This window comes from Crocodylus porosus, unplaced genomic scaffold (assembly GCF_001723895.1).
Source record: "Crocodylus porosus isolate Cpor-Errol unplaced genomic scaffold, CroPor_comp1, whole genome shotgun sequence".
NCBI classification, from domain to species: domain Eukaryota; kingdom Metazoa; phylum Chordata; order Crocodylia; family Crocodylidae; genus Crocodylus; species Crocodylus porosus.
In genome coordinates this window covers 4,630,483-4,657,829 of record NW_017728920.1, presented here as the reverse complement: position 1 = coordinate 4,657,829, position 27,347 = coordinate 4,630,483, and the positions used below count along the sequence as shown (strand labels likewise).

At 39.2% G+C, this 27,347-nt stretch overlaps 1 protein-coding gene across 3 annotated transcripts in view; it reads left to right on the top strand.

Annotated features, from left to right (window-relative positions):
* Positions 1-24,595, top strand: part of HERC4 (HECT and RLD domain containing E3 ubiquitin protein ligase 4) — a 64,966-nt gene extending 40,371 nt beyond the window's left edge. For 2 of the 3 annotated variants that reach the window (XM_019538479.1, XM_019538480.1), the window contains exons 14-25: positions 1,542-1,714; positions 5,054-5,170; positions 9,268-9,291; positions 9,611-9,709; positions 12,985-13,152; positions 13,301-13,444; positions 14,385-14,551; positions 17,308-17,374; positions 17,597-17,679; positions 21,431-21,614; positions 22,624-22,726; positions 23,955-24,595. In XM_019538479.1, the coding sequence (XP_019394024.1) occupies positions 1,542-1,714; positions 5,054-5,170; positions 9,268-9,291; positions 9,611-9,709; positions 12,985-13,152; positions 13,301-13,444; positions 14,385-14,551; positions 17,308-17,374; positions 17,597-17,679; positions 21,431-21,614; positions 22,624-22,726; positions 23,955-24,163 (1,538 nt within the window). In that variant the 3' untranslated portion in view covers positions 24,164-24,595. The remainder of the gene's footprint in view (positions 1-1,541; positions 1,715-5,053; positions 5,171-9,267; positions 9,292-9,610; positions 9,710-12,984; positions 13,153-13,300; positions 13,445-14,384; positions 14,552-17,307; positions 17,375-17,596; positions 17,680-21,430; positions 21,615-22,623; positions 22,727-23,954) is intronic. The other variant, XM_019538481.1, reaches the window with a different exon arrangement.
* The last annotated feature ends 2,752 nt before the right edge of the window (positions 24,596-27,347 follow it).

Below are 27,347 nucleotides of genomic sequence, written 5' to 3'. Positions count from 1 at the left end.
TTGCAAATGCAAAACAAAATCACTGTAGTGTTCTTGTTCTACTCCATTACAAACTCTTATTCTGTTTATTACCCTCTGTCATTTTGAGTTCTTTAGAAACTGCATTTTCAAATAACCTCCTTGCCACTGAAAGTTGTTTGATACTGTTCTTTCCCTTTTTGCCTCACCCCAGGATTTTCTCACTTTAATTTTAAATTTGAATGACATCTTCTGTGTTATTTCCTGTCTATATTTGTAATGTCTCTAGTCCCTTTTGTAGCACCATTCTCAGTATTCATTATCAGTGGGTGCATCTACATGTGCTGTTAATCCAAATTAATGAACTCTAGTGTACACTGCACCAGAGTTTATTGCTCCCAGATGTGCTGTTTGAACAGGTGCCTGGGACCATGGTAAGTTGAACTAGGTCAGAGCAGCCTGGGCTGGCAGGGGGCCTGGGTGGGTCAGCCTACTAGCCGGGGGCTGCTCCAACCTGGCTCAGCATGCTGTAGAGAGGCTGGCTGGGGTATGAGTGTTCAGCAGTGCAGGACTAGCTGGCAGGTAGCCCCTGCACTGAAGCACCACTGTACCCCAGCCAGCTGGGTCAGAGTCTACATGTATGGTGCTGCAGCAGGATACTCTGCAGCAGTATTTACAAGTACTGCCCTGCTGCAGAGTTAGTTACCTATGGTTTAATAGGCCTGCACACGTAGACATGAGACGTTTCTTGCAGAGCTAATTAGTCTACTGTGCAATAAATGTCTCACGTAGACATACCCAATGTGAAATTACTAGGAAGTTTGTCTAGTGCAGACATGTACTAAGACTTTTTTTCTGATCAGCTCAATTTCTGTACCTTTTGTTCTCTCAAATGGTCCAATTTTCTTCAGTAAGACTGTTGCATGAATTACAGAATCTGTTGATATCAGAAGTGATTTTTGTAGTGTTAATTTAGCAGAATGACTTTATAATTATGGAACATTCAGGTTAGGGTATCTGCTGGGAACAGCTTGCTACTGAAGGATTTGCAGCAGTTCCACCATTCTGCAACCTTGGGAATGGTAATAGGCTGGGAATAGCACTGTGACGCCTTTCCTGATTCTTATCTGTCCTCATACACACCTGTAGTTGCATACTGGGAAATGTGCATCTTTTCTAGGACTCATGCAGTTGCTAATTCATTCTGCTTATTTTCACTTACAGCTTTTTAATTTTCTTTTGAAGTTGCTACAGTCACACGGATTACATCTGCTGCTAGCTTCCATGTTTTTCCAAATTAAAACCTCTTCAGAACGATGTGTCCAATGTCTCAGTTTTCTACCTTCAATAAAAAATCCATGTGGTGTACAATATAGTGAAATAAATTTGTGTAGGAAGAGTTGAAAATGATAATTCCCTTTTTCTCCATCCTGCCCTTAATTAACTTTCCCTTTAACTTTCAGCTATGGGCATACATAATTTTTGTTTTAGGGAAAAGGACAGAATAACTTTTAGCAGAAGGACAGGATAACTAAAGTTGGAGTAGCAAGCATTACATTTTATGTGCTTTTCTTTCATAATAGAAAATTGGTGGTCTGTACTTGAGCCTCCATTGTTTCTCAAGATAGTAGAACTTTACAAGGATGTTGTGGTCCGCCTTTTGAAATTGTACAAGATTGGAATCCCCACTTCTGAAAGAAGAATCTTTAGCAGTTTTCTACACACTGCTTTCAAAATTCTGGAAATATTACACAAGGTATGTCTGAGCCAGTTCTAGCCAATTGGTTTTTCTGAGTTTCTTATTTTGCCAGCTCTTTTGCACTGTCTCAGGTTCTTTTCTTAGCCTGGAAATGGACATTATCTGATGTCTCTTTTGCCACCAGGAAATTTTTTATGGTGGCACAAATGCTGAGCAAGTAAAAGTGGATATCCTTTGCTGTGCCACATGAAGGGTGACAAAGGTGGTTATTGACTTTACTGCTTTAATGTGGTGGACATCTTTTATCTCTGGTACATTCCTGCATGGTAAGATGTGTGCCATTGGTCTAGCTGGGTGGGGAAAAGCCTTGGTTCCCATGCTTAGCCAGATGCATGTCCCGGGTTTGTTTGGGTGGGGAAAACTACTTTCCTGCACAGCCAGATCCATTCCTGACCCAGGGGAATAGGAGTTTTCTCTGCCTGACCAGATCTGGGGCATGGGTCTGGCTGAGTGGGGCAATTACCATGCTGGGAATTCCAGTGCACTGGAGCAGCCTCTGCGCTCATGTATAGACACACAGGGCGACTTTTGACAACCCAACTATACAGCCTAGCATAATGGAACCTTTAATCTTGATTGGAAGCTCCATACTAGATATATTAATAATAATACAAAAGCAACAGATGCCTAGACAAATCTTGAGAAGCTGCTGTGGATCTAGAGGTGGTGGCAAGGATCTGGGAGGGGAGGGGGAGCAGCAGTGGAGAGGTGTCTTGTACATCATGTGTCCATTTGGGTGTGTGTTATATACTACCTAGCATGATGGGAACTTGATCTTGATCAGTAGCCAGCCTTTCAAATTAGATGGCCCATGTGGGAATGGTGATTTCAGCTTCTTCCACCTTTCAAGGAAGCTAGATTGTTTTCAGATGTTGGAATAGTCAGCTAGGCAGTATGGCTGTCTGTTCATAAGTTCCTGGAAGAATTCATTAGACCTTAATTGGTGGCAGACCCAAGCCCTTTAAACTTTTGAGAGGCGGGTGTCTACTAGGTCCATTCAAGCATTTGAGTACTCTTTCCTCTCTCCACCCTCCTTCAAATGAGTTCTTAAGTCTGAAAAAGCAATTCTTCAGTCATTGTTTAATTGTTCTTCTCTCTTCTTTAGAGGGTGGTTATTGATTAATTCCCTGAGGATTGTGACAGTATTCAAAGAGGGGAGAGAAATTGCTCACCTGTAACAGGAGCTTGCCAGATCACATGAAAATTTTCCTCATGTTCCATCCCTCTGTTTTGTGGTCTTATTGAAAACTGGAAAAGTGGATCAACAAATGCCTCCTTCTAAAATACTTCATAGTTTGATGTCTGCAAGGTGCCCAGGAATCATCCTTTGACTGCTGGATAGCAATCTTTGATCCCCACACATTGCTGTATTCCTTGTGAGAATTGTTCTTCTTTGCTAGACCAGTGCATCTCCAGCCCTAATGTCTATGAAATCTATGAAATCTCAGCCTTTTTAGATTCAGGGCACTCCTCCACGACTTCTTAAATTTGATGGTAGCCTGCTTGAGAAGTACTGTTGTGTTGTCCCTGTTTACGTCAGTGGTTCTCAACCAGGGTGATGCTGCAGCCAGGTGAAGTTGCCCTGTGGGTCTTGTGCATGGCTAGATAAGTCTAAGCTAGCAGGAATGCCCACTCACTGCAGCTCTACCTGGTCCAGCCCTCCATGCTTCTCTTGGAAACAGAGGGTGCCTGAGGGTGGGGCGGCTTCTCTGACACGCTGTAATTACAGTGCATTGGAGTAGATTCGATTAATTGAGTCTGCTAGAGCGTGTTAATATGCGTGCTTCGGCAGCCTTCGTGTCTGATGTATCAGAGTCCCTGAGCTTCAAAATGGCAGTGGGAACTCTTTAAAACTCATTTGACAAGTTTTAGTTAATGTGCTCCTGCTGCCATTTTGAAGTGTAGGGACACTGATATACAAGACCCTGCTGCAGCTTTTTAGTTAGAGTGGCTCTTGGATCTGCTCTCCCATGGAGCACATGTAAAAACGTCCATAGGTCCATGGGACAATTCTGCCTGCCCTGTGCACCTGTTTCAAGAAGGAGTGTGGGGGATGGGGAGGCAGAACAGAAAGGACTGCAGCAAGCTGGGAACTCCTGCCTGCTTTAAGTTAACAGATGACTATATTGCAGGTAAGACTGTGGCCTCATGCCACAGCCCTTCCTGATCTGACTTGTTCGTGAGATGTGTGGGGCAATTCTGCCTGTTTGCAGCAGTGGCAGCACCTGTGTCATGGCACCCCTGAAAATGTCTTGCATCACTGTGGCTGAGAACCAGTGTGCTAGACCTCCAGAATCAGTCCAGTCCAGAAGACTTTTTACATCCTCAGGTCATGCTTTTTGACATATTGCACCACAATTATCCTCGATGCAAACCTTAGAAATGAGAAGTATGGTTTTTAAAGAACTCTGATTTTCCTGTGTATTACCCTAGTGCTATTTGGCATGATATTGCAGATGTCCTAGAGATTACTCAGTATTTAGAGACTTAAAGTCCAAAGTGACAGTATGACTGGAGTTATACTGGAAGAGAAGCAATATGGCTTTAATTTCCACAATATGAAAAATACAAAAGCATATTCTTTTAAAGATCCCCTAAGATCTCTTCATTGTTATTTCCCTTTGCTGCACAGCACTATTAGAGAGGTTGGGTTTTTTTTTTTTTAATTTGGGCATAGTAAGTGGAATAAAAGACAACAGGAGGAGACTTTAAAATCATAGCAGCTTCTCCAGTATTTTTGTGTTCATCTCTTCCTGTTCTTGTGTCCAGGGCAAGTGCACTTTTATGAGAGGTGTTTCTTGTACATTTTAGAAAAATCTAGGCAATAATCCCAATGCCTTGTCAGTATACAGTGTTAAAAGGCCATATGCACTGATCATGAGCTTGTAGAGAGATGTCCTGGGATGTCTTACTGTACTGAAACCTAAGCTTGTAAGAAGGATGGATTGGGCAGTCTAGTTACACAGACAAGACTGGGAGAATCTGGGTTTCTGGCAAGTAAATGTTTGTTTCTTTCAAGAAGAAAATGGTACACTAGCATATGCCACAGAGAAGGTAGATGTAGCTAATTTATTTGTTTACATGAATCTATTGAAAGTAGCCATGTTACTAACTGCTTACAACTAAATTAAAAATTACTCTTTAAAGAGGATGTTTCCTGTATTCCCTCCCTTTTTTGTTTTCTAAGCATAACATTATTTTTTATTTTTAACTATTTAGTCAAAGACAATAATAATATATAGTTTTTTGGTGACTGAAGGCGTTAAATCTTAGTCATTTAAATGGGAAGATGATATAAAAATATAGCTAATTTAATGCTAAATTTAATTTATTTAGGTAAATGAGAGAGGACAAATTATACAATATGATAAATTCTACGTTCATGAAATTGAAGATTTGATTGACATCAGAAATGACTATATCAACTGGGTCCAGCATCAGGCATATGGAATGGTAAGAGAGCCATTTGTTTTATTTTAAAATTTGACAATAGCTTCTCTCTGATCAGCAGGTATTCTATTTTTCTTCTATTCATAGATGCATCTTCACAGGTTTATGGTGGCTTCACTGTTGATTTTGATCATGGGGTACACAGTTGAACAAGAGTAATTAAAGATAATGAAAATTTTAGTAGGGAAAACCTTGAAAAGTATATCTATATGGCACGATGCAGTGCTAAAAAGGATAGCATAAGCTAGTTTTGAGGAACCTTAAAAGTGAAGGCAGATACTTCATTTGCAGTGGAGAAAGGGACAGCATCCTGAGTAGAGCAAGATGGAGTTGTATATTTCTTGACCAGAAAGAAGGACGTTGCAATACTTGTCTTGTGAGACCAAAAAATTTATTGTGTTAAATGATTTAAGGAGCTCAATCTTTTGCTGATCAAACAGAAAATGGAGAGGTAACTTAACTTTTTGCAATAAAGTATTGTAAATGTAACTATACAAATCTCTCTTAGTTATACTTTCAGATTGAGGAGTCCTGCTTATTAGGGCTGTGTGAAGCTTCGGTCACTGATTTGATTCGGAGAAGATTCATCCCGATTTTGGTGACTGAATCTCTGAATCTGAATCATATCAGGAGAGGAGACCCATTAATCTCTTTGAATCGAATCGGAAGTGTCTGATTCAATTTGGAGAGATTCAACAATCAGACAGACACAGCTTTAAATGTTTTTCCTATATACCTCAAGGTACCAGGTGGCTCATGAATGCTGAGGTGGTGGGGCAGATGGAGTGTCCTATGGGAGCACGGGGGTCCCCAGCGTCCTTGATGGCAGACCTGGAAGTGGACCAGAAGCACTTCCGGTCCACTTCTGGGTCACCGCAGAACATGTGGGAGACCCCCCCCAGCTCAGCAGCTGGTGCCTCCTGGGTCTGGGGGGACACCTGGGGTTCCCCCACAGTCAGTCGTTGAGCCAGGGGAGTGTGGGGGGTATCCCCTGCATGCTTGGCGGCGGACCCAGAAGTGGACCAGAAATACTTTCAGCACATGGGTGGGGGGGAAGGGGAGGACGATGACACGTTCCTTTGGGATGCTCCATCTGCCCCACCATCTCAGTGTTCACGAGTTGCACCTGGTACCTTGAAGTGCATAGGAAAAACATATAAAGCTGTGTCTATGGCCGAATCGGAATTGAATTTTCAGATTCAGATTTGGCCGAATCGAATCGGGACGGTGATTTGAATCTGTGAATCGAATTGCTGTCCCCTGAATTGGGCTGAATCCGAATCAAATACCGCCCACTTTGCACACCCCAACTGTTTATTACTTGATGTCTTCTGGGGCAGTTCCATCTTGTGTTCTCATACAACTTTTGGTTTATTTGTTTTTTTGTTTGTTTGCTGTTTGTTTGTTTTTTAAAGAACACACCACATTCTGTATGTGTAGAGTTTCAGGCCCTAATAGTCCATTCACACAGGAGAGGAAGAGGTTGTAGCACGTTTGTCTAGTTGGCATCAGCTGTTCCGTGCATTTGCAACATTCGCAAGCCATCTGATAAAGATTTTTAAGTTTATCTTTAAACAGCTTTTTCACAGACATTTAGTGCCTGAAGTTGTGATGTCATCTCACTTGAAATGATAACCAGGTCTATCTTTTGGTCATGCAGCTTGTGTGTGTGTGTTTTTCTTCAAACTGCATTGGTGTGTGTTCTTCAAATGTCCAACTGTTATTTTTTTTCTACTTTAAGATGCAGGCCATTTTCAGGAGATCAGTTGGGTATTATATACTGCATTTGTAAATTCAAAGGAATGTGGTAAATCTCTTCTCTTGTGTTCAATTTTTTTAAATGCCTTTCTGTTCAACCTGTAATTCCAAATTCTACATTTTGTCCTAGCAAGGTCAAAGGTCTGTCAGGGGTTTTGTACCCCTGCATACGCTGCAATACGTGCATTTATATAACTGGCAAAATGCGCATCAACGCTGAGAAAATGGCAGTGACACACTTTTGAACTAAAACATATCAAAAGTATTTTAGTTCAAAAGTGCACTGCCACCATTTTCTGTGTGCTGACACACAGTTCACCATTTATACAAGTGCATGCAATGCAGTACCGGGTGCATCAGCTTGCGTCTTCCGCAGACTTGATTAATGAAGTCTGTTCCAATGTGCTGGATTTTCGGCACATCACAGCAGATGGGTACATGTATAAATGTCCTCAGAGACTAATGATCTATTGGACGGCTGGTTTGGTTAGTATGAAAGGGACTTGATTATTTCAAGTGGCTGTTATCACCTCAATTTATTAATGTCTTTGAGATGCACTTTTTCATCCTTTTTCTTTGTTAATGAAAATGCTTCAGTGGTGGCTATGTTTTTGCTTTTAGGCTCTGTAAAGATTTGTTAATCAAACTTCTGTTAACCTCAGCACACGAAGTAGCCATACTTTTGTGACGGCTCAGTTGAAAATGCATATATCCTTGCACATGGAGATAAGTGGAAAATTGTAGGGAGGTTTTTTTTTGCTATAGTCATCATATTTGCTGAGTAGACCTTGGCTTACATGAGCCATGACTTCTTTTCTTTTCTTTTTTTTCCATAGATAGGTGATCCATAATACAACTGACACTTCGGCTTGTCTCGTTTTTAAAACCTGCAGTTATGTAGGTGATCCTAAATTCTCGTTGCAAAAATATTCTTTGGCTGTGGTACAGAGTAATTTGCCTGAAAATAGTTTGTTGGGTTACATACATACCTGGCAAGATCTGGCAAACTTTTTCCAATACTTAATGAACTTTCTCTTAAAAACGATTGTTCAGAATCAACTTTGTTCTAAATAGTATTTTGGTTCTGGGTTCTGCTTTGGTTAATCAACTAATTCTAGGGAGAGACTTTTGAAATATACAATGTATGGCCATTTCTTTATTTTCACCTCTCCTTGGCTGAAATACGATTGAAATATTCTGCTGTTAGATTTTAATTGGAAGTTTGGGTAGTTTTCATAATTTAAATCTTCCAACTGTTTAATTTTATCAGAGGAAAAATGAAAATGTCCTCTCAAAAAGATCATCTAGTAGTACCTTTCAGAGAGAATGGAATATACTGTGATCCCAGGCAGTGTACCTTATACTTAGGAATGTACTGTGACCACAGGTAGTATATCCTATACTTGGAAAACATTGCTTGTAAGTTTCTTGAGCTCTTACCATCTGAGTTGGAGCCTCATCAGTGCTTACCTTCAGTGGTAAGACAAAACAAGATGGGATCTAAAAATAAAGTATTAATTTCCAGAATTGTTCTAAATAATTGGGATATTGCCTGAAGGAAACCATCAGTGAAAAGCATGATTAGGAGAGAAAATAAGAGAAGTCAGGAATCCACAAAACTCCATGAATATGCATTTCTCTGTCTTATGTGGAGACCTTGTTAGGTTCTTATCTTTTCCCATTGAGGAATTTTAAAAAAGCCTTGGTAGATAGTCAAAGTTATAATAACCTCTGCAAGTTCCATATTCAGACAATTCTGGTGGTACTTATGTATCATTGTTTTAATCTTTTTTAAAAATTGTTATAATTGGTGTATATTTCTTGGTCTTGACAAGAACTTTTCTCTTTCAGCAGTGGGTGAGGAAAACAAGCCAAAAACAGACTTATAACTTATATCCTAGTATTATACTTTTCATATACAATTTCTTCTCTAATTAATTATTTTAGTACAGTAGAACTACAAATAGTGGAAGCATAGTATACCTGATTTCATGTCTTTATGTGCTTTTGCACATGCAGTCTGAATGTGTTGTATTAAAATGTTGTTGCTCTAATGTTCTGCAAAAGCTTGACAAATGAGAATACATAGAGCTTGGTTTCTGCATAGCTATGCAGCAGGCAGGTATAAAATGCCAGCATTTTTAAAAGCCGGTATCATAGGTTTGGCTACAGTGGGTTAATCCCAAATAAACGTTATGGGGTTTTTTGCTTTCCCTGGTAACTCCTTTAAAAATACTATAGCTAAATATTTGAAGTGCTGCTTCCAAGAGGAATAATTAATGCAGACACTAATGCTGCTTTTTCATCTTAATTATTGCTACGTTTGTGCAATGCTGTCATAGGACATCAATCATGGATTAACAGAGGTAAGATTGGTTGTAATCTAGTTGCTGTTGAAGGGTGCAAGGACATCAGAAATTAAGATATATGCCTGTGAATTTTAATTTTAGACTACAGCTTTTAAGTATATCTTTTAATGAGCATGAGTGTAATCAGAAATGTGACCCTACAAAATTCCCTTGATTAAGTAAACTTATGAAGTTGTAAATTGAATTCTTCTGATGTCATAAATGTCAAAGAGTTTAAAGTGGAATCATTTTTTGATGCCACTTTTCAAACCAAACTGAAGCTTTAAGTACCATTTCAGAACTCTGCATGCTAATGTTTTTCTCTCTTTGATTCTAGCTAGCAGAGATTCCAGTTACAATTTGCACATACCCCTTTGTGTTTGATGCACAGGCAAAAACTACACTCTTGCAAACAGATGCAGTCTTACAGATGCAGGTAAGCGTATTTCACTTAAAAAAAAAAAAATCCTAAAAGGGATAACAATGTTCAAATACTGTGAAAATGAATGTTTCTTGCTTTTTATATACAGGTAATTTGAGGGTATAAATAGAAATAGTTCTACTCTTTTCTCTTTTTTTCCCCCCCCCCTCCCCTCTTTTGGAATTTTGTGTCTGCTTGAAATCATACCTTTGATAATCACAAACATAATTATGTTTGTAGGACACTTCTTTCCTCTCCTGTTTCACTAGCTAGATGGTGTTTTTCTGTTAAAACTTTGCTTAAAACCATATTTCTCAGTTGAAAATGCACATATCCTTGCACATGTAGATATTTGGGAAATTCTAGGGAGTATGTGAGAGGAAAGAGTGGGAATGTAGGAAGAGGAAAAGAGAAAATACATAGAAGGAATGGAGAATAGAAAGACAAATGAACAAAACTTGTATCAACAAAACTTGTATTAAGGCTCGGGACAGAAATTACACATAATTTGGTATAAGTGATCGGAAACTGGTTCAAGTCTATAACACAACAGAAGTTCAGTGCACATAAACCACTTTCAAAATGACCAAAACCAGTTTTAAGGTAAACCTGCCTGGATGTAGCATCAACCTTAACTGATCTAGGTTAAATCAGTTTATTGAACTTCTTTCCCAGATCCCCCCCAGACTGAAGTTAATTCATAGTCCCCCAGCTTCCCAGGATACTTTGCACCTCCCTGCAATCTCCCTTGCCCCTTGGCAGGATGGGCAGGGTAGCCTTTACCCAAGCTGTCTGCTCCAGCAAAGCAGGGAGGGAGACATGCTCTAGTGCCCCCCAACTTCTGGCATAGGCCACTGCAGGCATGTGCCTGCATTTCCAGAATCAAAAGTGAATGTTTGTTCACTTGCTTATCAGTTTAGTCTATGCAGCATAGACTAACCTGCAAAGATTGGATCAATTCAACCTCAGACTTTTTGACTGTACTTAGCTTAAGTGGTTGGAGAGACTACAGTTTGGTTTTAGTGACATAAAGGTTACTTTTTATTATCCATAATATGGAATCAGAGGGATACAAAGTGCTAAAACGTTAAAAGGGTGTGTGATTCAAAAGGTTAGGGAACCACTGAGCTATTCCAATCCATGAAAGGTGTGGTTTATCTGTATCTGTAATACAGTGAGAAAGTCTAGACTTGATAGTTTTAAATGTATCTTTTGTGGGGGGTGAAAACAGATTTAATAGTCTGTAAAAATCATTGCAATTTGTACATTTTGCTGTTAATTACAGCTAATGCTAATTAGTCATTGGCTATTTTCTTGTTTAATGCCATTATCCATTATATTTTCACATTGTGCAGTTTCTGCTAGTACCTAGTCCAGTTTTGCTTTTACTCTGGATAAGCTTAATCTATAACTGAGTGTTTGGTGCAGGGAGAGGGAGTATAAGTATTTTGTAATTTACCACTGGAAGAGTTTTTTGTTCCTTTGTTTTTCTGTTTTCCTAGGAATACTGAAATAACCTATCGGGTACTAATGCTTAAGTTGTAGGCTGGTGCTTGTTTATGATAATAGGGTCCTTATTATTATTTTTTTAATACTGACATATATAGAAGGGATGGAATGAGTGAAGGAATGTTAAGAGAAAGCTATTCTGGTATAATAGTTTATCGATTTCATAGACTTTTAGGGTCAGAAGGGACCTCAGTAGATCAAATATGACCCCCCTGCCCAAGTACTCCATCCCTTAAACCCTCCCATCCCTTGTTTTATGTTATCTCTTTTATACTGGTTTGCTTATAGTGAAAATAACTAATGTCTTGAAGTTGGAGTTAGATGGAAAAAGGAGAATCTGTGCTTGTACCCAAAAAAAAAATATATATATATATGGTATTTACAAAGCTTGTACTTGTCATTAGTGCTGAACAATCAATCAGGAGATATCCAATGAACAGGAAAATAAGAGGGGAATTTAAGAAAAATGTTCACCCTGTTTTTGTTTCTATTCAAAGAAATGGTAATATTTTAAGTGCATCTTAGTTGATATTTAAGCAGATTTTAGGAACTCTGTACTCTTAATTAGTATTATCCCAATAATATTTTGTTTAGAGTGATCATGTGTTTGGCAGGAGTGGAAGAAAATATACGTGGGGAAATGTAAAAAAAAATAATTTTTGAATAATTTCTTAATGTGTATTTATAGTACATAAATTAGACACCATAGCAGAAGTGCTTATGGTGTGGCCTGTCAGATTCCAGTGAATCTGTGCATTGTGCTAAATACCTTGACACAAGGACACAAAAAGGGAAAGGAAAGGATGAGTTGTGATGTTGCTTTGTTTTGTATGCAATTTTAAAAAAAATTGAAGTTAAAAATCAGTGCTTAAGATTTACTACACACTTCACTATGGATGCTAAGGTGATAGAAAGGTGTATAGTGGTGGTTAGCTGTGTTAGTCTGAAGTCAGGCAGAATATAGGGAAGAGTTGCCCCTTAGGCCCTTGTTAGATATTAAGTTTATCATGTGATTGTGTCAGTCATGACATAAATTGCAACATGTTACACATTTGCGGGGTTTATGGTGCAATAAAATGGCAAACAAGCTGCAAAGCTCCCCGCATTTGAACATCTAGCATGCACATCAGGCTATACAGCATGGCTTTAAATGTCTTCACAGGGAGAGCCTGTGGCCTCCCCCCATACACAGACATTTTTAAAGCCACTCAGTGGAGCCTGATGTTGGGTCCATGGTAAAGGCAGCTGGCTCCTTAATGGCATATGTGCAGCTGGGCAATGAGAAAGCTCCAGGGCAGGGAAAACATACAACTGGACATCAGGGAGCTTCCCAGTCCCTAGCTGTACACTTCAACCAGGACCCAGGACTCCGTTACCTGATCCCACAGGGTCAGTGCTGGGTGCCAGGTCCAGGACCTGGGTATCTCTTCTACCTGATCCACCGTGGCAGCTCTGTGACCCAGGACCTGGGGCTGCATCTGCCCTTTAAAACGCACACTGTTGCCTGGCATTTGCCAAGAGCCTTAGAGGCCAACAGGTTTAGAGTGAGGCAATAACCTGCTTGGTCAGATTAAAGTGATACATATAAACAAAAGTGATACATATAAACAAATTTGCTGACATTAAAGCGGGGGGAGTAGCTTATATTAAGGTGAAAACCATCTCTTGCTAACTGTGGATACTAGATAAATAATACATTGGTAGATGCATTTAAATGTTGGACATGTCATGTTAGCAGTGTTGATTTTCAGTAAGGATTTACCTTGTTTTTCCCCCCCCAGATGGCTGTTGATCAGGCTCACAGACAGAATTTCTCATCTCTTTTTCTCCCAGTATATGAATCTGTCAATCCATGTCTCATATTAATGGTACGCAGAGACAATATTGTAGGAGATGCTGTGGAAGTCCTAAGGAAAACGAAGAATCTAGATTACAAGAAACCACTCAAGGTATCAATTTACTCTGCTTAAAGTCTGTTTATTCAATGCTAATTAGCTTTATTTTTTTAATGTGTGCTGTGTTTTAGTGTGTGTTTAGTTGAAATGTGCTCTGCATTCCTTTTATTATATTCTGTGCTAACTGAAGTGCCCATTTCAGGTTATTTTTGTAGGAGAAGAAGCTGTTGATGCAGGAGGTGTTCGCAAAGAATTTTTTTTGCTCATCATGAGAGAGTTACTAGATCCCAAGTATGGAATGTTCAGGTATTATGAAGAGTCCAGGCTGATCTGGTTCTCTGATAAGGTATGATTTTTAGGTCACAGTGAATAACTTCTATTCCGATTTTAAAATGGAATATAATGATAGCAGATTCTTAAGAAAATATTTGCGGTAGACGAACAGAAAAATTGTTGCAAAGAAGGTTCCCCGTTCACATATCTGCACTCCCCATTTATTTCCAAGTCAGATTTCATCCCCCCCGAGAGTGCAATAACCAAAGATGCCAGAAAAAGCAACAGAGGCAAGGGTTTGGTATGTTGTGTTTTTGGACCAACTTTATAGTTGGAGGAGTATTTTGGCAAGCTTTCAGGAGTCTGTATCCAAAAACTTGTCAAATCTCTCTTAAATGTACAGGTAGTCTAATAAAAGATACCACAAAAAAGCCCAACCTTGTGTCTCGTACATTTCCTGGAGCATCAGATCTGCAACTCTGCAGCTGTACTAGAAACAAGTAAGATCATACAAAGAGCCCAAACTGTTTTACAAAGCAAGACGCTGGGGAAAAAAATAGCAACATATCAGGTGGTTCTTTTATCCTTATGAAGCCATGTGTATAGGCTTTTGTAGCAGTGAGTAGACTGTGGGCTGGAAGTTAGGAGACCTGGTTTTGGTTCCTGCTTTGCCGTTAATTCATAAAGTAACAAACACCGAGTATCTAGTGCCTAACTTTTTTCAGTTTTTCACTAATTTTTGATGCCTTTGTTTTGGGGTATCTTAAGGTGAGCTGAACAACAGCCAAACTTCTTTGTGCCTACCGCTTTGGTGTGATAGGTCTAGAAAGGTCAGCAGTGGATCCAGCTTTTTTTTTGGTGACAATTTCCTGTAATGAACCAAAATGTTAAATGATTGAATAGTGAAATATTGATTGTTAACCAAAGTTAGTAATGTAATGATGTATTGTAACTTTTGTCTTATTTCTGTAAGCATAAGACTTTTTTTCCTAATATTCCTCTATTCTTTGTAGACATTTGAAGACAGTGACTTGTTCCACTTGATTGGTGTTGTTTGTGGGCTAGCAATATATAACTTTACCATTATAGACCTTCATTTCCCTTTGGCTTTGTACAAGAAGCTGTTGAATAAGAAGCCTTCTCTGGATGATTTAAAAGAGTTAATGCCTGATGTTGGCAGGTGAGAAGATAACAACTGAATGAAAAAGAGCACTGTCGTTTTTATTTTAATATACTATATAGTTTCGTGTAATGGTATAAGGGAACAAATGACTATCCAAGTAAAAGGACAAAATCCCTCAAACTAGCACTCTTCAGCTACTAGAAAAATTGAGATTATATTTACCCTATTTTAAAACTTCTGTTTTCAGTTGTTTACTTTTGTGGTTTTATTTTCTCTAGTTTTAAACTATCTGAATTGTATAGGTAAAAATTAGTTGAGATTCATATATGAATTTTATAGATATACTTTGAATATAAGTATAGGGCAACTTATTTAGTTAGAGGACATGCTGTGTAGTTTATTTCCAAACCAAATACATTCAGCTGTTATGAATTTACCCATTTTTAACTTGCCTGGGTCACTGAGAATAGTCTTAGGAATATCTCTGCTTCCTGTCTTTTTCAAAACAAGGATGTTCAGGAGGAGGGAAAAAACCTTTCTATATTCAGCTTTTTTTGGCTTTTAATTTCATGTGTATTTCCCCTCATCTTTGTTAAATCACACCATATATCCCCCAAATAAAATGAATTATTATAGTCTTCGCACAAATGAAACCCTCTTTGGAGGATTCAGAGATGGTTGATGGGCTATTACTTAGTTTTTACCTCAATTAAACACTTTTGTGTTTTCTTCCACATTCTTCTCTGCTCCTGTTCATTATCTCTGCAAGGCAATATAACAAAGTTAAACTGTGCTTTGGCCTGTAGTTATGTTACCATCCATCAACCAGAGAAATAAGTGCAGTCTTTTGTTATGTGTAGGTGGTTTTTCTTTAGTATGGCTGACTTGCAGCAACAATTATACATAGGTGTAAAGCCAGACTGACAGGGATGTGGCAAAGCTAGAAAAAATATTTTAAGATATGTTTATATACAAATGCATTGTTATAACAATATGAGGAATCAAAATAAAACACCATAAATACTGTTATCAGGACTGGATAAATCATGGCTTATCTCTATTTAGTTTCCTGATATTTTTTTTTTATTTTTATTTTTATTTATTATTTATTTATTTATTTTTAATGCTGAGCATTTCAGCTTCCATTCAAGTCAGTTGTCCTCTAAAGCCCTCAGTACATTGCAGAATTGAGCCCTGTTAACACTAAATATTTTCTTTTTCTGTAGAACCTTTATATGCCTATAAGGGTTGGGGATTATTTTAGACTGTAGAAGGAGGGAACAGGCTTCCATCATTTGGCTTCTCCTTAGAGGTGCACTGGATCAGCATATTGGATCAGCACTGATAAAAGGAAAATTAACATCATTGGCTTTTTGCCCGGTGTAGCCGATAACATTCACTTCTAAATATAATATGCCTTCTGGCTGGGGCCCCCAGATGCCGTACACATGTGCGTAGCTACACGCATGCACATGGCCAGGAATGCAGCTGAGCAGCATGGAGAGCAGCTCCCTTTAAGTAAGTCTGTGGAGAGGGAGGGGCAGATTGAGGCCCCCATGGTGAGGGAGGGAGTGAGGTTGGAGCTGCGGGTGTTCCCCAACCATGGTGATGAATGGGACCCAGGGGCGGGGTGGGGTGTGGATCAAAGCCACAGATGGCTTGTCCACGGGGCATGGGGGGGTCACAGCAGGGGTGGCTCCCTGCTGCTGTGTGCACCCCCCAGGGGAGGCATGGGGGGGAATGTGCTCCCCCCGATTTGTGTGTGGGGTGGATGGAAGCTGCTCACCATAGGCTCAGGGCTCTCTGCTCTGCTGGCTTTCCTTCAGGAGGCCTGTACCAGAAGCATACCCCTTACCCTCTTGGTGATAGTGGGGGCAATGAGTTGTACCTCCCACTGCTGTGTGGGAAGGGGATGTGTGGCTGGCGCAGAGCCCCCAGAGCAAAGGCAAGGAGGGTGGAAAGCCCCAAGCCTGCAGCAGGCACCCCGCATCATCCACCCTCACCCTGCTCAGTTCTGCTCCAGTTAAGTGTCCCTGCAGTTAAAAATGGTGGCAGCTGTGCTTGAACTAAAGCTCATCAAATGAGCTTTAGTTCAAGCATCTCTGCTGCCATTTTTAAGTAGTGGGATGGTGATCCCCTGGACGAGCTGCGAGTGGCTTTGTCCAACTCCCTGCTGCAGTCCCAGGGTCCCATTCACTGTCCTGGCTGGACAGTACCCCAGCCCCTGCCTCACTCCCTCCCTTACTGTGGGGGCCTTGATCTGCTCCCCCCCATGCCCTTTTTCTTCCCCGCACACCTGCCCTTCCACAGACACACCTGCAGGGAGCTGCCCTCCATGCTGTTCAGCTGCATTCCTGTAAATCGGTTACCAGATCAGTATCCGCTGATATGGCTGGTTAATAATCTGCTATCGGTATCGGCCAAGAAAATCTTTATTGGTGCACCCCTACTTCTCCCCAGGTAATCTTGTCTATTTGCACTTTGGACCCTTCTGTTCATTTTTACCTCAGAAGAACCTCTCAACTTGCACCTTGCTTCCAGAGTAGACAGTTGGAAAGAATTGTTGACCCAGAGAGAAAAAACAAGAAACTGTTTCTAGTACCACTTTGTTGCATTGTAATTTAAATGACCTGTTTATCACTAGTGGGTTTCTCAGCAACATGCTTCTATATGCAAGTCATCCAACTGAGGGAATTCTGAAAGCACGCTCAAAAGATAACTGGTAGAGCTGTAGAAAGATGTTCTACAGAAACCTAAATGACAAGTTTAACCTTTCAAACATTGAGCTGAAGACTACATACATTGTTTGGCAGGAGTATGCAGCAGTTACTGGACTATCCAGAGGATGACATAGAAGAAACATTTTGTCTCAACTTTACAGTAAGTGCTTGATTTTCTTTGAAGTATTTTACATGCAGTTTTAACAAGTAACTGCCTCTGACAGAGTGTATGTTAGCAGAAACATAACTTGCTCTCCTCTTGAAACTTACGTTCACATGATATTCTGTTAAAGTTAGTAAGTTGCTGTTTTGGGCTAAGTTAGCAGCAGAGGCCTATTTTAGAACAGTAATTTAAGCTTACTCAGAATTCTGTTTTAAACAGATCACCGTGGAAAATTTTGGAACAACAGAAATTAAGGAGCTTGTTCCGAATGGTGCTGACATTCCTGTAGTCAAACAAAATAGGTAAGTGAATTCTGACAGTGGAGGTGCGGCAATCATTGAGCACCCTTCTGCTCCTGTTTCATCTCCTGCATATTGCTTTAAATAATTTTCACTTACTCTGAAGGAACCTGCCCTGCACACCATATAGACTGCCATGAGAAAACAACGTAATTTTATTTTATTTTTTTTTTGCTGTTTGAAGTATAGAATTTTAACTTGGAAGTTGCTAGACCACATCTTGACCACGTTCTCCATTTTACAGACTTAAGTAGTTTGTTACATTCATCTCATTAGGGAAGGTAACTTTTAACTTTGGAGAGACTGCAGACTGCTTAACTTGAATGTTCTTACCAGGGAGAATGTACTCAGTTGCAGAGACAGCTTCCACCTAGATGCAGTTTTTCTCACTATCGGAACTGCAGTTGGGGATCAGTTTTTCTCTCTGCAGAGAAGGTGAATGAGTTTGATAATAAGGATCTTAAAGCATGTGAGGGTTGATCTTTTTTTAATTTTTTTTTGTCATGGATTTTACTGCATTTAAAAACGTAACGTTTTATTTTTTGAAATGATCCCTCTGACTGTCAGATAGGGAGCTGCACCTCCCACCCTATTATAAAGGGCTTTAACTTGCTTTCTTCAAGTTTTCTCTTTCTTCCCTCTGTTCCTTTCTTTCCTTGACATGCATTTATTTTATTTATTGATTGAGCACTTCCTTCATTCTCTTATTTGTTTTTCAAAACAAGCTACTCAGGCTTCCCTTCCTGGCTGAGCCCAGGTGGAGCATAGGGCATATCATTTGAGACCAGAACTCAGTCATTTAGAACTGAGTTGTGTAAAAGGAAGAAATGCTTGGTTTGGCAGCTAGCTACCTGACTGTAGCTCGATACATGAGTTTTTCCTGTACCTGCATCATTAGAAGGAAACAAAAAAATTTGAGGGAGCTGTCTACTTTTTCAGTTGTGATAGTCTGTGTTGAGGGTGCCTCACAGCAGAGCAGCTTGCCCTAAGTAGTCTGGAGGTCCCTATTTGGAAGTGGGAGAATTGTCTCTAACTTCCACAGACATGAAGGAACCTATTTGAGCAAAGTCCTGCACCAAAATTTTCTTGTTTTGTGATCCTTTTACCCTCAAATCCAGCGGTGCCTCTTGGGGTAACAAGGAACAATAGTCACAAACTGATGGAGAGCAAATTTAGGCTAGACATCAGGAAAAACTTCTTCATGGTAAGGGTGGTCAAAATTTGGAATGGGCTTCCAAGGGAGGTGCTGCTGTCCCCTACTTTGGAGGTCTTTAAGAGAAGGCTGGATGGTGCTCTCCCCTACTTCGGAGGTCATCTGACCCCAGCACTCTTTCCTGCCTAGGCAGGGGGTCAGACTCGATGACATGTTGAGGTCCCTTCTGACCCTAGCATTTATGAATCTATGAACTAACATTCATAGATTCATAAATCTATGAACATTAGATTTCAGAAACATGGATTTCAAGTGGCTTAAGGAGATAGTAGGCAAGATGTCATGGGTGAAGAATAAAGGCACCCAGGAGGGCTGGAATCTTCTAAAGAGCACAGTATGGGAACCCCAACAAGTAATAGTTTTGAGCAGTGAGCTTTTGATGAGTCTGAATGAATTCAAGTCAGCAGGACCTGAATAACTGGCAGAGGAGATCTCTGGGTCCTTGGCAGTAATATTTGCAAGATTTTGGGAGATGGGTATGATACCAGAGAACGAGCAAAGGGCCGACAGTCCCTCCTTAAAAAAGGAATAGAGGGGGACCTGGGGAACTATAGAGTTCTTGGAGTATTTAGTTATTTGTATCTGATAATTTGTAGCAGGTTTGCCATTCAAAAATGAGTTTGTTTGCATCCTGAAACAGAGTTAAATGAAGAACAGCAATGGTACACATGTAGCCCTACTGTTCCTCTTGTTTTTCAGACAGATCAAGTCTCTATCAAATTCAGTTAGGTTGGTCTTTTAGGCTTACTATCATGAAAAAATATTTTGGGAGGATTCCACTCTGGTAGTCTAGAACTTCCATTTGACTTCGGCTGTGATAGCTGTAAACCTGATTTCATACTATATCTATATAATTTGAGCATGGTCTGGATTAGGATTAGAGGTCTCATGTGGAAATGAAGTTTACACCTTTTTGTAATAGACATGCAGTCTTTGTTTGTTCCTTTTTAATCATGGACTTGCATTGTCTTAGTTGAATACTCAACAGTGTTGCTAGCCTTTGTGGGGTTTCTTTATGGGGGACCTATATATTTGTGGTTGTAGGTCATCATCTACTTGTTATTTTGCATGCTATTGTTTAACTGTAGATTTGCATAAATTAGATGCATACTACAGTTTTGATTACTGCCCAGTGCACATTTGGAATGAGTGTTACACAAATTGTGAATTGCTCAAATTACAAGTGAGACCTTATGACAGAGGATAAGACAAGATGCTGCGTTTATTGATTAAGCATGTCTCTCACACACACACACACACACACACACACACACACACACACACACACACTCCCTCCCTCCCTCCCTCCCTCTCTCTCTCTCATACCCCAGGTTCTGTTCTGTGCTCGTATACATTACCAGTCTTATCAGTAATGAGGTCAAATTAGTGGCCAGCCAAGTTGATCATGAGTAGGAGCTGGGCTCCTGCTGGTCCATCTCATCAGGCAACCTGATGCTCCAGGATGACATGCAGGGGAAGACCTAAAATCAGTACGTCTCACCCCATCTTTTATAGCCTTGTCAGTTCACCCAGTCCTCTGGGCTTTTGCTGTGTTATCACTGTGTTCTTCCTTGAAGGTCAGTTACCGTTGTTCTCTCACTGTACTGGGGTGGATTCTTCTTGTTTTGGTCTTTTATCTGTCTGCATTCTTCAGCCAGTCACCAACTGATGTTTTCCTTTCCCACAAACACAGCGTCACCCATTGCCTTACATATATACCACACAAAGGAGCGAAAGGTTGAACACTTATGTCAAGCTACAGAGCAATACAAAACGGAGTTTCTTAAGGCAATGCAAAACTCAAGAAAATAAAATTAAAAGCAAGAGGCAAAAAGTTTATTTGTATAACATGAGTACCTTATAAATGTTTACACTGATTTGTCTTGTACCACTGAACAGTTCTCTCAAAACACAGCCCACAAGGACTTAATATCTTTCATTTTCATATTCGTTTCCATCACAGTTTTAATTTTGTTATAATACTCAGAATAATAGCTAGGTAAAAAGGTAACACTTCTAAAGATTTTCAGGATTACCCCTTTAAACAAATACCAAGCTATTTGCAAAGCATGTTCAAAGGATCTTTTTTTTGTTTAGCTCAGTGGTATGTCCTTGATAAAAAGCATGTATTACCATGGCAGAAAAAAAAAACTTGCTGGTAAGATACTTGTAAACTGATGTTTGGATTAAAAAAAAAAATCCAACAACTATAAGTAAACTGAGTAGATTGGGAATGTGTAAAAATATGAAAATTTCAGGCAAGAAATAAGAAATGCTTGTACTCAAGTACAGATGGTCAAAATGCCACAAAAGATATCTATCATACCATTTTGCTCTGCTTATTTATGTGCTGGGTGTCTCTATTATGCCTATAGACTATAGGCAAAATATAATTTTTGAATCACTATTTTATACTAAACATTTAAGATTTGTTCATAGAAAGGTGTGTGTGTGCGTGCAAGTGCGCATGCACATGTGCATGTCTAAACAACAAAAGGTTCCACTTTCAAATGACTGGCTTTGTGTTTTTTCACTCTACAGACAGGAATTTGTTGATTCCTATGTGGATTACATCTTCAATAAATCAGTGGCTTCCTTGTTTAATGCATTCCATTCAGGCTTCCACAAGGTTTGTGGAGGAAAGGTTCTACAGCTCTTCCAGCCCAGTGAGCTTCAGGCAATGGTGATTGGGAATACAAATTATGATTGGAAGGAACTGGAAAAGGTAAACATCTTGTTTTAGGTAGTAGATATGTGATATGGATTTAAAATGCCAAAAGAAAATACTTGGGTATATCTACATTAGATGCTTTACCGCGCAGCAGACTAATTTGCTGCATAGTAAAGCGCCACCGTCTACGCATGTGTGGCATTAGAGCGCAGTAGACTAATTTAGACAGAATGCATGCAAAACAGAATACTTAAAACAAGCAAAGAGCTCAACTTCCAGCCCTTAACAACTATGAAACTATGAAAGTACTTTGTAAGTCACTGTATGTCCAGTGTTGAAATGCAGTGATTGTAAAGTCATAAGAGAAGTAGAGCTGGAAGGGGCCTTCGGAGGTCACCTAGTCCAACCTCCTGCCTGAGGCAGGATCATCCCTCTCCAAACCATCCCATACAATTATAATCTAAACTCTGCAGAAGACACAACATAGACTTAACACCCAAACCTGCCGCTGGAAAAAGCAGTGGAACCACAGCAGCCAACATTCTGCTTCTGTAAAATGTTAGAATCATAGAATCATATGGTGGTTAAACAATTTTACTGTGCAGTATTAAACAGCTTGCCACTTGGAGTGAAGAGTAATATATCTAATTAAAATGCCTAGGGAATTTTTATGTCACCAGAATGTACATACTGGGTGCATCTACACGAGATACTATGTTGCTGTAGCATCTACATGAGATGCTATATAGCTGTGGCTGCTAAAAATAACCATGTGCTGCCAGTACAGCACAGTAGTGGCTGTAATTGTGCTGTCATGTAGTACTTCCTAAAGCAAGTGTAGACTTGGCCATGGGGGGCAAATATAGATGTGCCCGCTGAGACTGGAATTTACTGGAACTAGAACTAGAACTTTTTGGTTGTTCCAGCCAAAATAAGAAAAAAACACCTTTTGGAGTTAAACGTTTAGAGTTAAGCTCAGAAAAATGTAAAGTGCTCCTAGATAAAGAAAATAATAATACAAGTACCTAGGGAGGTTCAGAAATAACTTTTTTTTTTTTTTTAGAATACGGAGTATAAAGGAGAATATTGGGCAGACCATCCTACAGTTAAACTATTTTGGGAAGTTTTTCATGAGCTATCCCTGGAAAAGAAAAAACAGTTTTTGTGTAAGTATTTAAATATGGTCTAGAAACCAGAAACCTAATAATATTGCAGTTTCAATCTCTTTCTAGAAGAGGACAAAATTAAATTCATGATCTATTAAAATAATGTCCACTTGCCTTTTGAGAGCAAAACCATCATGGGGTAGGAAATCCTGTCAGCACTTGATGTTTTGGTAGCTTTGAATGTGAGAACTTGCAGGATCATAGAAGGTTTTATTGAGGAGGAATTCCTTCCTGAGGTGGTGTTTAGAGTGGGGAGGATCAAGCATGATTGTTTGTTGTGGGATAATCTTTGCCTACTGTCCACCAATCCTGTACCATGCTTGGTTATTTGAGTAGATAGTAAGATAATCCTGTAGTTACCTGTGCATATACATCAAGTGGTCCTTTTCCCCAGACGGCTAGAATAACAGTGCTGTGTACATTGGTATGTATTTTGTAGACTGTGGCTTCATAGATGGCAAAGACATGCGCTTTTTTTTCCTGTCTTCACCATAGCATTCAGTAAGTGGTTTTACTGGGTTGTGGATAGACTTGTTAATGTACTCAAGTAATTTATTTGCTAATAAATAGAAAAATGATATTAATTTTTAGGTAAAAGCAAGAATGTTTGGACAGAACTGCTTGGAGCTGCTTTTCTTCATGCAGTGCTGTCACAGCTGTGAGCTACTGGAGTGCTTGATTTTGGAGCACTTTGGTTTAAAACAGAAGGAGCTAATGGCAGGGCAGTCTCTGGTGTGTTGAGTACCCCATTTAGTAATCTATAATAGCTCATGTTTGTCTCTCACAACACTGTAGCGTCTGCCTTTTGAAAAAGTATATAGTAAAGTCTGAGGTAAGTGGGCTCTGGGACTTTTTGGGGAATTCCTGTTTTCTTCTTTTTTTTCCTTGACACGTGCAAAAGTAGTAGAAAGTCCAGAAAATGGGCATGTAGAACATGCTTTTTAAATAAGAAATCAGGAGATGAGAGAACTTTTCTGCTATCTTCCTCAACATCTGGTAGTCAATTTTACATGCTGTGCATTCAATGAACGTTTTGATTTACGTAGACTGTGCTTTTTGTATTGAGAAGTTAGAGGTACAAATCAGAATTAAAGTTAATTTATACTGTTTTTTTTATTTATCTGCTACCTTAATGTAACTGATCCATGTATTAAAAACCATCTGCAAACGAGGAGTAATTTCAAAACTGCAGCTTTCATTATATATATATGTTTTTTTTTCTTGGCAGTGTTTTTGACAGGCAGTGATCGTATTCCTATTCTTGGAATGAAATGTCTTAAACTGGTCATCCAGCCAACTGGAGGTGGAGAAGAGTATCTTCCAGTAGCCCACACTTGCTTTAATCTTCTGGATCTTCCAAAATATACAGATAAAGAAATCTTAAAATCTAAGTTGATTCAGGCTATAGATCACTATGAAGGCTTCAGTTTAGTATAACTTCAGAAATGGGCTTTTGTAGGTCTGTGTAATGTGGGATCATTAAACTAATTTTTTTGTCTTTCTTGTGATGGTAAGGTCAGTGGACAAGGTGGCAGAGATGGTAATAGTTATTTACAAAATGTTCCGTGATATGAATATTCATGGAGCCAAAATGAATAATTTAAAAAATGAATGGTCTTAACCCAAATTCCTGTAAAGAACCATGTGGCTTTTGTCATCCTACAATAAAAATGAGACTATTGTGAATGAGCCTCAAGTTTCACTAACATGAATTAACATTTCACATTATATTTAAATTTTGGTGTGTGAGTGCATGAAAGATTTGCTGGATTTTTTTCAGTCACTGAGCAGAAGCACTTCATCTTTCCTTGTTCATGATGAAGTCATTTTCTAATTTTTAATTTTGTAAATAAAATTTTGGATAAAAGAGTTCTGCTTAGCAGTATGGTTTCTATTGCTTGAAATTCAAATTCTAACTTATTTTGTGGCTTTTAACAAAAAAAAAAGTGACTACACTGTTGATTTCTGGAGAGAGATTTTTCTGGGGTTTTTTTTGAAAACAATATTGAGAGTTCTGATTGTTTGGGGAAAAAAATATCATCCTCATAATATACAATTCAGCAATCAATGTCCATGGGGCAGTCAGTATCCATACAAATGTGCGTATGGGCTTTCTTTTTAATGTGAATGGACAAGATGAATGAGTAGGCCTTTCTATTTCTAATGACTGATTATATAATTAAATGGGCAAAACCGTAAGGGGGTTAATTTAGCACTGGCAACCCTTTCAATCAAGCATTAAAAGTGTAACTTGGAAGTAAGAGAGATACCAGGCTTTTAAGAGGCAACATTTATTTTTAAAAATGAAAAGTGTAGCTTCTGGTTTCTAGTTGAATTTTCACCTTTTTCCAGATAAAACCCCTTTTGAAACTTTGCTTTGAATTTTAGTATAATTGCCCCAAGATGCTTGCGCTTATCTGAAAACTTTCAGATTTGACTTTTTCTTGCCCGGTTAAGTTTTCAAAATGTTTGTGGTGGTGGCTACATGTGACTTGCAGCTGTGAAAAAAAATATTTATTTTTTTTAGATTTTTAAATGCAATGAAAACAATTCAAGTTAAAATAAAATACTTGAATTCAGACTTGTTTATTTCATGTGTATGGATGCCTTCATTATGGATATTTGATCAAAAGATACATTAGTGAATACATTCAGGAACAGTTGCAATCAGGATATTGAAGCTTCACCTTAACAGTAGGGAAATCAATCATTCCCTATCATGAGTTGACACAGAACCAACAGAAAAATACTGGTAGTAAGGCTAAAAATACTGTCAACAAGGCTAAACAGATGCTTGTTAAGGTTTCAGAAACCACACTTGGATCCTGTATTACAGCATTAGAGCTTGTGACCTCTAGTAACTTATTTTGTAGACAAGTGGTATTTCCTTTTCTCACACGTGTGTAATCTGGATGACACACTCCAGTAATGAGGCAGGAATCCAAAGCAAATGAAAATATTTTATTGGAAGACTAAAACTTTATTAGAGAGGGAGAGCCTAATCAAGTTTGGGGAGTATTTTTCACTGAAGTCTACCAGCGTCCATGAGAACACCATGTTAAAGGAATGTCCAGGTTGTAAAGGGAAGAATTAAGAAACTGGTTGCCTGTGCAATCTTGGCGTGGGCCCTTTCTATGCATTATGATCCTTGTTAATTGACACAGTTGCATACTATTTTTGTTTTATGGGATGCCTGACTTTATCCAGTAGGATGAGGAAAGGATGTTCACTGACTAGAGCAGGAGCTTTCAACCTTTTTTAATAAGTATGCCTCCAGTGGCTGGACATGGAGCAGGAGGGTGGGGGCGTAGGCGGGATGGCACATGGCCAGACATGAAGCTGCGGCAGTGTGGGGTGGTGGCCACTGCTGCCGTGTACAAGCTTCCCCCAGAGCCCACAGAGGGGTGCTGCTGCCCTTGCACCTTGGCCCTGCTCCTGGGAGGAGGTGGCATGGGGTGGTGGTGCTCTGTCTCTGCCCTCCCGTGTATACCCAAAGGACCCCTGGTTGACGATCCCTGGACTAGAGCATTGTTATTTTATTTCCCCGCTTCTCCACATGACCCCCAATCATTAACTGTGCTATCTCCAGCCTCATTTAGTCTACACCATCCAAACAGCACCAAATATAAACATGCTAATTTCCTTGTGGACTTTTCTGTGGTTCTGAGCATGACAGGTGTTTTCACAAACATCTTAACAGTGCTAAGAAGTAAGGTGATACTTGTTTTGCATGTGTAAAATGCAAGCCAATGTCAGTTGTCCAGGTTTCCTCAACTTTCAAATTTCCCTTTATCTTACGTTCTGACACTAGTCCTTGCTGCCATTTTTGTGTCCTTTTTGCTACCTTTTCTTATCTACTCTTATCTTCTGTCTTCATACTTTCAAGTCTCCTCTCACTCTTAGATAGTTATTTAAAAAACAAAACACCTTTCTGATTTAAAAAAAAAAAAAGAAAACGTGAGAGCTATTTGAAGTAGTTAAATGGATACTATCAAGTTTCCAGTGTCTGCTGGCTAGAAATAGCTATGCACTGAGTCCTGTATCCGTTTATATCTATATTTCTTTTCTTTGATAGTGAAGGACTGTTTTGCATAATATTACAGGATATTTCTGTTGTGCTGTCTATCATATGACAGAAACACAAATTAATCCCTCATTCCGAGGTGTGCTAAAATTGTACATGTAGTAGAGGTGAGGAATTTTTCACTGATGGATTTACATTAATTCTTAAAACCAACAATCTTTAAAATGGCATGTGTGCTTAAATGCAGAAATCAGTGTTTGCTACTGCAGTGGAAAAAAAGGTTTTAGTATTGAAAACATATTTATAAAGTAGTTGAGTACATAGACTGAAAAATACAATGATACCAATTATTTTTTTTAAACTTCTCCATCTTTCAACATAACCCTTTCCCCCACACACGTCAAAGCTGGAGCTGACCTCAGCAAATGCAGCAGCACTGGCTATGTATATATTGTACTTACAACTGTACAGGTAAGTCAACTGAATTTTTAAGCAAGAATTCAAACACACAGCACTATTTTAAATTACACAGGTACTAACGTCATGCAATATTTCATAGTTCTTGAATGTATGTTACAAAGATATGTCCTTCCTTCA